This window comes from Anser cygnoides, chromosome 11 (assembly GCF_040182565.1).
Source record: "Anser cygnoides isolate HZ-2024a breed goose chromosome 11, Taihu_goose_T2T_genome, whole genome shotgun sequence".
Taxonomy (NCBI): Eukaryota; Metazoa; Chordata; class Aves; order Anseriformes; family Anatidae; genus Anser; species Anser cygnoides.
In genome coordinates, this window is record NC_089883.1 from 14,872,386 (window position 1) to 14,885,936 (window position 13,551).

The window sequence follows — 13,551 nt, forward strand, 5'->3', positions numbered from 1 at the left end:
CACTATTTCTGATGCAGAACACTGCCACTAAGTCCATTCTAAAAAATATTGTATTGCAACCTTCCTGCAATTAGAAAAAAGGTTTTGCTGGCACAGTACTGATCATGTTAGTATACAGTAACAATCTCTTTTGTTAATGTCAGCTGGACAATCTGAATTAAGTACATGTTTGGAGGACTTTTAAAATGTATTCCATCAATACAAACTGAAAGGCTTTTATACCACTGGGAATGACTTTCAAAAACGTCTGCCTAATCTGAATGAATACATCTTTATGTATCTTCTTCCTTTTCATATCATACCATTTACTTGTCCACTTTTTTCACAGTTAACATCCTCCCTCAACCCTCCCAGAGATGAGGATAGTTGTTCATGGTAAAATAGATTTGAGTTGAGCTACTTTTCCTTCCAATTCTATTTCTTTATGCTCTCATAAATAGGAAGATGGTGTTTTTAGCACAGAATTTATTTGCAGGAAAACAGATTGTGTCTATAGACCAAGTATTACTAGCTTTCTTCCTCCTCCAACATCAACTTATGACAGTCTATGCTGATGTTCCAGGTTTACATACAAATCTTCAGTCTCATCTGCACAACATATTTAGTAGTAACCTGAAGGCTCCTTGACGCAGTAGCATATTATTCTGGAAGTAAAGAAACTTGAATCTGATTTCCTGCACAAAGCTTTGTTCTAAAATTACACCTATTCCCTGTCCAAAGGCACTTGTAATTGAAATCTAAAAGAACTGTTTGTTACAATAATAGCAGTGTTATCAGCCATTTAAAAACAATTCTGGGTATTACCAGAAAACAAGAAATGCTAGGTTTTAAAATAGCTTTCTAAATAGAACAAGATTGGTGACCCAGGAGCACAGTTGTGATTTCAGGTCAGTAAGCCCAGTAGTTACAGACCATAACATGCCTCTACACTAATAGTTCATAAGCATATAAACAGCCATCTCTTACCTCTTCCACATTTATGCTGGATTTTGCACTTGTCTCCAAAAATTTGATTCCATAATCAATTGCTAACTGGAAGAGAGGTTAACATTTTTCAGTGATTCTGAAGCTCCTTTGCAAAAGGAATGTTTTACATAAGCTCATAATAGAACAGGTATTGTAGACTGCAGCAAGCTTTAAAAAACAAACAGAGCTTCATTTCTGCTTTTCTCTTACAAAAAGATTAAAGTTACTGGACAATTAGAGAAAATATTAAAACATTCCATATCCTAATGTAAATTCAAAACCTACAAAAATATTGATTTGTCACAAAGACTTATTTAGAACCCAAAAGCTCATTGAGACAGAATCTTCATTGATATGGATATGTTGACCAGGTGACTACATGCAACCACCCCTTAAGCAGTGTTACTAGCAACTATACTATTTCAGCTGCATATGTGATGATGTTTATTGTATAGTAATCTTATTCATTTGCTCTGCAGAGCAACTGATTACATTAGCTTTAATAACAGTACCTATGAGAAGGGTATGACCATGGTGAATTGGGTACAATCTGATCAAACTACATACAAAACTTTATATTGAGACTTACAATACTTTATGCTATGGCAAAGGTCGGCATTCGTTACAGGTTCTTCCCCGCAAGACAAGAATAATGTTAACGTTATTAAACTGTTAACATTATTAACTGTTAAACAGTTAAGTGCAATTTAAAAAAAAAGTCTGCATCTTACAATATATAAAAAAAAATCTTAAATGGAGGTGTGAGGCTCATTCTCTCTCATATACATAAAGAGAGCAAATACCCAGTAGCAGGAATCCTAACAACAGTTCACTTCCAAGTAAATTAAGTCAACATAAAACTTACCTTCTCTCCCTTTTCTTTTGAGACTTGTCTTTTTTCATTCATATCACATTTGTTACCCAGGATCATTCTTTCTACATCTGAAGAGGCATGCTGAAGAGGGGAAAAGGTAATCTTTTAGAAAAAATTAAATAATGATTTACAAGAAATGCTTGTATGTCGACCTCATCCACAAATGAGTATTTTCTTTTCCAAAAATTATCTAATGTAAAGGTATTACTGAGAAAGGGACTGACTTTTGAAAGAGGCAATCTAATATTCAACTATTAAAATACATTGGATAAAGATTCCCACATTCAATTTGCCTATCATCACAAATCAACTACAGTGCCACAAACTCTGCACAAGTTTGTACACATACACAGGCATTTGGATATTCTGGAAGTGTCTATGCACCACTTGGAAATAAAGTGTGTACCATTACATCTGGGGTATTTGGTTAAAGTATCATTACACAACATATTTGCATTTTTAAAATAGATTATTAATAAATGTCTAAGTAGTAATCTCAAAGAGAACTTCAAGAACACCTTTCTAGCCCAGTCTCTATTGGGTCAAACTGGTCGCTTAGCCAATACTCTTGCTTAGCTAAAGAACAATACTAAAAAAAAGCCTATGGAATTTAGATTGGGATGGGGGGACATACACAGGAAAAACAACAACAAAAAAGAAATGAGAAAACAGTAAGATTCTGTTACCTAACTACAGCTTCACTAAAATTAGGGCTTCTCCTCTAACTTCATAATGACCTCATGACCCCTCCCTACTCGACAGCATGTCCTGTTAAATAATTTACAATAGGGCTAGCAGGAAGGAAGGTTACCCAAGACCAAATGAAGAGGACAAAAATCTTTAATTCGACAAACACACAACACAATAGCAACTGAAAATACACATATCTGTCATCACCTTAGTGCAAGGCTGACACCTTAAAATCTAGCTCCTTCCCATTCCTTAGACAAATTCAAAAGCAAGAAAGAACAATAAAATCCCTAGGAAGAGCAGTTTTGAAAAATTTTATGCAATTCCTTTCACTGTATAGTCTAACTTGGCCATGTATGTTGGCTGCTATTGTGAAAGTAAATTATTTGATTATTATTTTTCCCAGGGAATTCATAAGATGGAACGAGTAAGAAGTACTTTCCAAAGTACCTACCTCCTCAATGTTTCTTATCCAGTTTTTTATGTTGTCAAAAGACTTTTCATTTGTTATGTCATACACCAGCATAATTCCCTAAATAAAGAAAATCTTGTTAGATGAGGTAGCAATGTTAGCTGACTTTGATGTATGCTGTTAGTTTGATTATACTTGAAAAAAATTTGACACAGGACTTACACACCTCCAAGCAATAACCATTTCTTAAAGCTTTATGCATTTGCTGCAGATTCACCCAAAATGTTACTATTTAACATCTCTTGGCACTGCTAGATAGATTAAACACACTAATAGAAAGCTTTAAATTACTAGCCTATAATCAGGAAGAGTTCACAAACTCTACTACAACAGTAAGCAGGACTTCAATGCTCACATCAAGTTCAGAAGCAGCAGCCCCAAGCAGTCAAAGGATAACAAAACCTGTGAGATTCAACCTGCTGGGGCCAGTGTTACCTTTTCTGAAAGAATCTACCAAGTGCTCTCGCTGAAGCTATAGCTCTTTCAGAGAAATGTAATGTATGTGAACTAGCATGGGCTTTCAACAAGCAACATACCATAAGGGACCACACAATAGCTGTATTAAGGACAGATTGCCAGGTTCACCTTCATTTCTTATTGTCTGTCCAATCATTCCTCAAAAGACAAAGTAGTCCTTGGCCATGAATGCTCTACTAGAGCCGCAACCACTACTGTTTTTCCCACCTACATTCCTTACTAGTGGGTTTATCTGGACACACAGCCAGCCTATGAATGGATCTGTTCATAAAAGGAGATGAGAACACATAGTAGCAGCAGAGCTAGTCAACTGCAAGTTTAAATTAACAGTGTCTCCACCTGAAGCATCTCAAATCATGGTATTAAGAGTGATTACATGTAGGTGTACCACAAAGAGTTCAGGCTCTGAGTGAGGTATTTGACTTCAAGTCATTATTAATGAAGGAAAAAGTAACATTAGCTTTTGTAGGTGATCGCATTTCTAATCCAGATTTTGCATTCTCTACCAGCTGAAGGTAATGAAGAGCAGAAGGAAAAGCAGCTCAGTGAAATACATTCTTGGTATTAAAATATTTTTTTTTTTTTTTACCTATTTTTCAAACACTTCAAATGTATAAAGGGTTGATTTTATTTAAAAATTATCTATATTAAACCATGACTACTTAGCTTCTTACTACACTCTGCAGAAATTGTGATCACATTAAAAAAGACTTCAAGTTTCACCACAAAAAACATGACTAGATAAAGTACCAGCAGGTTTAAAAAAAAATAACAATTTATTCCCCATGGTCCAAGCAACAATTATCCAATTCTCCAGCTGAAGACTTACATGATGTAATCTAAAGAGCAGTGAACCAGTTACACTAGTCGTACATACGCTTTTTCAAATGAGAGCACTCACCATGGCTCCTCTGTAGTAAGCTGTTGTGATCGTGCGGAATCTCTCCTGGCCTGCTGTATCCCTAAAATTCAGTGAAAACAAACATTTGATTGAGGTGGTCTTTACACTTTTGGGTACTTGGAAAAGTCTTTTTAAAACAGAACAACAATGTATTGATACTGACTCATTAAATACAATTTAGAAGCTATTTGCACAAGTTTCTTCAGGCCTCACTTCAGCATCCTCACTTCCAAGCTATCATACTTCTATCAGTGATTATAGTAGCACCATAAATATGGCATAAAAAACATTTAAATGAAAATGTAAATGTTACACAGCCTTTCCTAGAATTAACAAAGGCAGTTCTGATGCATCCGAGTCCTGCATTTAATAAAATTTAAAACACGCAGTAGTAAAATATTTTGGGTTAATGCATTTTCACATACTGTTATCTATTAAAACCAGCCACTATAACTTAGTGTGCCTTTTTTTTTTTAATATCCTAGATAAGTTCAAAGCAGTATCTGTCTGCAAGTGAACAACAGGACCAACATGTTTGGATACTAGTCAGACCTAGGGGATGTTAGATCCCAAAGGGCTGGGAAAAAAAAAAGAAAAAAAAACACCTTTTTGACTTACATCACCAATACAAAATTCATACCAACAACTTCTGGCACTTCACTTCCTCAGTCACAAGAACTTTGGCTTGCATGCAAGTATCACAGTTATCTTTGCCAGAACTTCAGATATCAGCAAGAGCCCTACATTCACCAGTAGCATTTTAAGAGTCTGGCATGTGTAGCAATGCTACTCTAAGTACCCGTCTACTGCTATCAGCAGTCTCAGCCTCTGCTAAGCCACCATGCAAGGAATGGGAGCTTTATCATTCACCTGTGCCTTTATGAGTTCAACTAGGTATTAAAGTATCAAAGAATTCAGATTATATTTTATTAGGTCTCATTTTCTGGTTTACAATTATGTAATTAATACTTCTCTTCTATGCGGAATAACTAAAACTGCATTTAAGAGGACAGCTTTTGATAAAATGGGAAGTTGCTATAACACTAGCATGTGAACAGGCTATTTCCTGTGCTAATGAAACACAGCCACTCAAAGAACAAGCTAGAAAAAATCACAAGACTTAAAGGCAACGAATAAAAGGTATGAAACTTCTGGTACAACCATGCTCAAAAGTTACCAAGTATTCCTGCTCAAAGTATTCAATACTAGTAAATACAAAGCATTCAATACTCACTGAAAACTTAAATTACTTTGGAGTACTTACCATATTTGTAGCTTGATTTTCTTTCCATCTAATTCTATTGTTCTGATCTTAAAGTCAATACCTGCCAGAGAAAAAGACACTCTGAATTTTGCAATAAATGAAAAGGAAGCATTCAATTTCCTCTGGACAATTTGGTAAGTGCAAACGTAGGAAAAAGAATTATTTCTGAAATGGTCATTTCTTCCACACAGTAGGAAATGTGAGGTATACGTCTTTGGCAATATCCAAAGTATCAAGGATAAATTATTCTGCATAATGAAAATGTACCAAACTCAGAATCGCTGATAAAATTGGTCAGGATCATGTGAATCTCCAAACTTTTCCATTTTCCTCCAACAAAATCATTAGTTTGAAATTGTGTTTTTCTCAACTTTTGACTAGTCCCCACAATTAAATTAGAATCCCTCGGACATCTGCTAGCTCTGAGAAAAAATAACATACTATGGCTCTTTAGTTGCTTTTCTTGCAACACTTCATGTAAGCCAGCCAGACATCACAGTCAAGTGTGAAGGATCACAGGAAATAAAAGCTATACAGATAGTTACTGAAGATGACCAAAGCAAGCATATCAAGGATACCAGTGTAGGAGTAACTCAGATTTTCTAGACAGCTTCAGAAATGATCAAGAAAGCATTTCTCTCCTTTGCCCCCTTTCTCTTCCACATGGTACCCATCAGTTCTATGGCTGATTCGGACAGCAGATTTTAAATGGTGGGGAGCAGGGAGAAGGAATTAATTCAGAAGAGCTTAATATCTCTTAAGGCTTAGAGGGATCATCAAATGAATTTATGAACCAAAGACAAGATTTCCAAACAGACTAGCATTTTAACTACATTATTTTAACTTTCGCATATCTAAACCTTTACTGTAATACAACTCAAACTGAGATCGCTCAAATTCCGCTGTCTGACTGATTCTTGAATCCCAGGGCAGTCTCCTCCCCCAGTTAATCTGATTTGAAGTTAATGGCCCATTTTTCTTTCATTGGATCTTAAACAACTACTTGATATTTAGACAATCTGTAGAAGATGCTTTTTTTTTTCCCCCCTTCTCCTTTCTCCTCTTTTCTGAGGTGTAATCTAAGTGACAATTATCAAGAGTATCTTAACTGGGAGAACGCTCTTTCTAGCTTCAAGAATTTATCCACAGCTTAAACAGGAAGCACTGGAAATAAGCTACAAGATTTTTATTTTAATTTACTATAATAGCATTTGAACACGAAATAAAGACATTCATTAACTACTTGACTTTCGTTCTTCTTGCATGTGATATTAATATTTTAATATCCTGAAAATACTAAGTTTCAGCTGCTTAATATTGATGTGCTATGGATACACAGTTTGGCCCATTAGTTAGAATGCACATTATCAGCAGAAACAGAACATCAGCACTTTTAAAACCATATGAAATTAATTGCATTGATTTAAAATGCTAAGACTATTGCTACAATCATAATTTCCAAAGATTCACTAGTGGTTGTACAGGCAGAAAGATCTTTTCATTAACCTGCATTCTTCCAAAAAATAACATAAGAATGATGCCTATTCACAAAAAAAGAAACCTTACAGTATGTAACAGAAGTTTGGAAAGAGCTTCCATTCTATGTTTAATAGAATTTTGTGTCTTGCTGTAAAGATTTTTCTAACTAGGTGCAACACCTGCTGAAATCACACTTAATTGTATTTATGTCTGAAAATGAATGACCTTGACTTTCTTTTTGGCCTTAATGGTGATAAAAGCACAAATACAAGTGTTGTTTTTTGTTGTTGTTGTTTTGTTTTTTCTGTAAAGAGTATCGTATCATGGACAGCAAGTTAAATCAGTTTAAAAGGGCTCATTTATGTCTGGGCCTGAAGTCTTAGCACTGAGTGTAACAACAGTCGGGAAAACTAGGTTCAGAGACTATCATGGTTTGAAGATAATTCTGCACGTACTGTAAACTATTGAAACTCAGACACATCAGTGTAAAGAGTAAGAGACTCCTACAGGGATGGTTTTCTGAGAAAGTGAGCTTACACTGCAGTTAGGTATCTATGTGCACCAGTCCATGCCTCGCACTGAGTGGTTTCTTGTGGTTAGTCATTTCCCTTACAGCACCAACAAGATTTATACAACCACTCCTTTGATCACTTCTATAATTCAGGATATGCCCAAAAAATAGCTTCTCAGAACTTAAGACTTCTAGTAGGAACGTCACCAAAATTCTTCCTGAATAAAGACGAATTTCAAAGCTAAAAGAAAAACAAAGCAGAAAGCCATAAATATCTGTCACAATACAAAGAAGTTTAACAAATGTAACTGCAACTTTTTAAGAGGCTAAAATGAACTAGAAACTGAAGTTTCTTTTGTTCTTTCCCTTCAGTAACAGGAAGTGGTGAGCTGCACACATTCATAGAGCAAGCCTAGTGACATGTGCTACCACTTCCTGCTAAGGACACTTGCATGGCCGAGTATGAACAACATTTTGGTTACAGAGTTAAATTTAAGTTATGCCACATAAAACATTTGAATTGCATTTCAAAAGTAATTATTGACAGAGAAGAATTTCCTTTATCAAACAATTCTTACTTTGCACATAATCACACAGTGGGACACAAAACCTTGAAATGATACTTGGGTCTAATAAATAATAATTCATTTGATTGCAAAAGATCACAGAACTCCCAGTTTTAAAATGCAATACCCAATTTTAAAATGCAATACCCAATGGTCTTCTATCCAAAAGCATGAAAAAGCCCATAAGCATTTGGATGTTCATCTGAAATTATGTTTCATAAGTTTCTACAAAATGCAGACCTAGACTCATTCTTTGGATGCAAAGGCAAACAGGAAAATTCCCTTTAATGGCCAAAGTAGAGCTGCCACACAGAACAGCCCGATACCAGTATTTCCACCTAGCAAGTCCATAGATATTAGACATGCACAGAAGAACATCTATTGCAGGAATCACAAGCTTCCAGTTGGCATAGATGTCTGAGTTGAGAGCTGAATCATGTTTTAGTTTGGACTATAATTACTTGCATTTCCACTGTAGGGTGGGTTTAGAGTAGGTTTTACTGTTCTTCCAAATCATTTTCAGATCCTTGCTCACTACAGACCAGGGATGCATCTTCTCACTTTACTGAAGATGAACTTATTTTCTTCCACATCTTCCAACAAAACTGTCAAGAATACGTTCATACAACAAGAAACTTGCGCACTACAGAGTGTCATTAGTGCCATACAAAGACTTGCACACAAAAACAGGAGAGTTGCTTGTTGCCGTATTTACCTTGAATCACTATGCAAAGCTCATAATGGTACCAGTGGTTTTCTACTGCAAACCTGTATGATGCAATTCTTGCAAGACTTTGAGAATGGTCTGAGCAGAAGCGCTGAAACAGGTTATTATGCTACTTTAGTTTCTGGAGCAGCAGCTTACTCTCAAGGCATAACTGTTACTCTTGCTCTCCCCTCAACTGACTTTAACCCTTCAGTAAGAGCTAACATTTCAGGTTTTTCAGTGCTACAGGAGCAGTTTGAGCTGGGTCCACACTACAACTTTTCCCTGCATTGCACCACTGTTTGGGCTTACAGATTTTGTTTTGTTTCTTCTGTTAAAAAAAAAAAAAGAAAGTCTGTTGCAGAAAATGCTCCAACATAATGAAACCAAAACAAAGTATTCTGGCTGGAGCAAGTTAACTATTAAAACAGTACCAACAAATAATTTCTGCAGGTAAAGGCTTCTTTGGTCTTCAGTCTGCTTACAAAGAAGGCAGTGGAAGGGTCATATTCTTGAAGTATACAGGCCATTAAAAGACAGGGAAAAAAAAGAATAAACAAGCACACACAAATTACTGTGAAAAAAAAAACTTAGTAGCCACTAGCAGACTCATACTAGAATCCTTCCTTTTATCTGTATTACATAGTTATCCAATATTTTAACTTAATTTGTCATGTAGCTCAACGTCAGTTTGCAGTGCTGGACCTCACACATCAGAAAGCTGCATCATTTGACAATTCTTATTGATTTGAACTCAAATTAATAGGTTTCCTATCTCACTCAGTCCATAGAGTCTGAGTATTTATGACAACTAACTTATTTTGGATGCAGTTGTAGTAACAAATTAGCCAGGAAATTAAACCATTCAGGATGCAAATAAATGTCAATCTGTGATAACATACAGCAGACTGTATATCTACCACAGTACAGTATTTCTCCACCTCTGACAAAGCAAGATACAACTTATAAAAAAAAAACCACAAGTATTAGCACTCAAAGTATAGCATTTTAAAAAGTTTTTTTTTTTTAAATATCCAAGCAAAGGGAATTTTAAAAAAGGTGATTTAAAGAGGTGAAGGTCTTCTTTTACCAAGAATTGGCAAAGCAGCAGTGAAAAAATTAATACGTGGCTTGTTTGCTAGAAAGAGTCTCATTTTAGACTGTCAAAGAGTGTACCACACTAACAAATCTTATTTACCCCACCAAAGACCGAGAGATCTATCTTGCATGACGAGCACATAATACTCTCTTAAATAAGTTACCTTCCTACTTAACTAAATCTTGTCTTACTCTTCTGAAGTAAGAGCAGAAGTAGTAAAAAACATAAAAATCTAAAAGGAAATTAAAGATTTCTCCTATGGCTGTGACACTTATCACCATTGGACATAGGTCACAATCAAAATGAGTTCATTGTAAAACAGCAAAAGGAGTCAAGGTACAAAGCCTCCTTATCCTTTCTGAGCATCAGAGTGACTGGAATTTACGCATCAACTTTCAAGTTGAGCTTTCTCCAACTACACAGTATTAGTCCTTCCAATCAGACTGTACTTATTTGTAGGGTTGGGGGCTTTTGATCCCCCTTCCCCCCCCCCCCCCCCAATGGGCAAGGAGAGGATGAAAGCTTTGCAACTTAACTGTAAGAAACAACACATAAGTCTTCAAGATATACAAAAGGAAAAAAAAGTATTTTCTTTCAGTCACTCAGAATAAGGCTAAATTAAAAACAACTTCCAAATGATCAACCTACCTTCAGAAAAAGGAAGTGAGACCAGGCACATGACTGAAAATCAATATGCTTAACCTTCAGTTTGTTGCATTCTGGGAGAGAATTACTTATTTATCCCCACAGGCTTTGCTTCATGTGAACAGCAAGTGATTATGTTACATAGATGAACATCCAAACCAGTTAGCTGTAGGAAGTACTTGCAGGGATTGCTATTTTCTGTTCCCAGCAGTAGGTGTTACAGGTTTGGGATTAAATGCACAATTTTTTTTTAGTGGTGTTTTCAAGGGAATGTTTGAATGTTTTATTGTAATACATCAGTATACTCTTTAAGTCTATAAAGGCAGATGAATAAAGCCTCAGAAAGTTGCTTTTGTATTAGATATTTCTTGAAGGATTTCAGTAAACCTAAGAAATGACCAAGTGAGAAATAAGATCAGAGTATAAAAGGCAGGGTGGGGAACGCTTGCAACATACTAATGTGTCATAGAGCCTAATGCAAAAGAACAAAGTCTAATCATTTTGAACTTGAGCATTTGGCTTTAGTCCCTAGTAACATCTGCAAGGCATTTTCAGATGATCTCAGCAATGTCTGTATCGCTATGTAAATTAAAGATGCAGTAGTCTTTTATCACAACCATTGAAAAATACAGCAGACTGACCTTCACCCTGGTGCATTGCTGATTGTTAATGTTTTTGAGAAGTTGTAAGATTATTTTAGAATTACACACAAATGCAACCAGTTTTGCTCATCCTTCCACAATTTAAGAGGACAATCTGTATTTAATTCCTTCTAGACAGCCCATAAGAATCCAGAAAATACTACCAAATTCAGAGAAGGCAGAATAGGTTCCTTCGGGTTAGTTGGCATTTCTTAATCTCATTCTTCACCTCTAGAAAGAATCTAATACTGGTTTCCTACCCAATGATTACAGAAGTGTCTAACATCTTTAAATATATTACTACAGTAAGGTTCTTAAAGTAAACTTTAACCACTACACTGGTAAAATAAATATATACAAATGGCTCAAGGAGGTAAGGCAATGAAGAATGGAGGTGCCACGCATGCATAGCATATAGTGGTTTGTTGCTTATAGGCACCTGAAACTTATTACCTAAATCTGACTGATTCCCATAGTATGAAGCAAACTGCAGCTTCCTTCAGCATGCACCTCTTCAGCTGCAACACAGCTACCGCACAGCTTCATTTAAGATAAATTACTTGTTATTAAAAAAAGCAAAAGGACATTCAGAATACAACTTTTAATTATCAAAATTAGGCCAACCTACACTTTGGAACTTTTTTTTTTTTTTTTTGACAGCTCAGCAACCAACAGCATAAACTGCTTATCATACCAAGAATTGAATCCAGTGCTCTTCAGCCACTGGTTTGTAACAGTGCTCCTATGAGCTCAGCCACCACAACAGTGCATTCAAATGCTTCAGGGCGAACGCTAGAAGATCCTGCAAAGTCAAATTCTGAATTCAAAATTCTGAAAAGAGAACATATAGACTGCTTTGAGCAGCCTTTGAATTGCATGATTTTAAACACCAAGAATACTTGGTCCATCTTTAAAGACCATAAAATAACACAGCAGAAATAAACTTATTACTGCTGTATACAAGAAAAATGAACAAACTTCCACAACAGCTTTAAAAGGGCTGGGTCTATGAAGCATATAAAATCTAGTCTATATCTACTACTTATTCAATGTAAAATAAACTACACTTGGTGATAACTCAGTTTCATCTAAAATTGTTCTGACAGATTAAAATTGTCCTATGATACAGACAGCAAAGTTTGTTTATCTTAAGGATTATTTATAGACTGACTCTAAGAGGAATCCACTAACTGAGCTGCTTCGAAAACATATTCCTTTCAAGCCAATATGCAACTGGAGAACAGCAAATATTTAAAATCTACCAAGAGACTCGAGACGAGGCTAAAGTTTTACAGCTAGTTGAAACTAGGGTAGGTGCTGCCACTGAAGAGCGATGACCAAATCCTTTCCTATTGTGGTCAGGTTTCTTTTTATCTGGGTGAATTCCGTAATTCAGCTTACCACCATCTATAATTGCAACTGGTGGCATACATTAAGAGAACAGGTTTCATGCAGTCACAGCTCTCCTCTTCTGAGCACCAGATCACAGATACCACTGAATCAATCACGGAATTAAATCCCTTGTTAATACAGACCAAAAGGTGGACATCAAGTAGCTTCCAAGCAGCTCCAGTGGATCCCACACCAGGATATCACCTGATGAGCAGCAGCTCCATGCTTGCACAGGAATTGCTCTGAAGTCCACTCTCCAGCTATGGCTAGCTACAGAACAGAAATGGCTGCAGTGATCTGCCAAGGACTCTGCCCCACAGTGACTTAACCTGTAATGCAGCAATGGGAGATTTATTTCAAATTGGAAAGAAAAATCCCCTCAAAACAGGAAAAAGATGATCCCAAATCTCCTGCCAGTAAGTCAGGTAAGTTTGTAAATGTAGAAATCATACAAAATGCCTTCTTGAACCAAGACAACTCTAACTAAATAATAATAACAAAAAGCTCTTTTCATCCAAAAGTTGGCATCTTAAGCATCCCAGAGATTCAATAAACTCCTTATTGAAAAAAAAAATTAAGGCAATCTAATAGTATCCTTGCCACCGTGATTTAAAATTCTTTATTCACTATTCATACACTGTTTCAGTTGTGATAAGAACAGGCTGAGAAGGCGAGGTTTGGTTTTTTTCCAGTAATTTTTGGTCTAGGTGAATCTATATGACTGTCCACGGAGAAATGGAGAAGCTGCTTCTTTTTGGAAAAAAAAAAAACTCTTCAAGATTTAGGACTCCCGCTTGATCCAAATATCTACTACTATGATCTGACTATTTTGAGCAAAGACAACACCTGTGACCATACCAATACATAA

At 36.0% G+C, this 13,551-nt stretch overlaps 1 protein-coding gene across 3 annotated transcripts in view; it reads right to left on the bottom strand.

Annotated features, from left to right (window-relative positions):
* The window catches only part of RAB8B (RAB8B, member RAS oncogene family), a 28,842-nt gene that overhangs the window by 8,319 nt on the left and 6,972 nt on the right, over nt 1–13,551 (bottom strand). For all 3 annotated transcript variants that reach the window (XR_010834293.1, XM_067004107.1, XM_067004106.1), the window contains exons 2-6: nt 5,645–5,705; nt 4,381–4,441; nt 2,985–3,062; nt 1,832–1,921; nt 967–1,032 (exon numbers count right to left, since the gene is read on the bottom strand). Coding sequence is in view for 2 of the 3 variants with exons in the window: in XM_067004107.1 (XP_066860208.1) it covers nt 967–1,032; nt 1,832–1,921; nt 2,985–3,062; nt 4,381–4,441; nt 5,645–5,705 (356 nt within the window). In the remaining variant the exon portion in view is untranslated. The remainder of the gene's footprint in view (nt 1–966; nt 1,033–1,831; nt 1,922–2,984; nt 3,063–4,380; nt 4,442–5,644; nt 5,706–13,551) is intronic.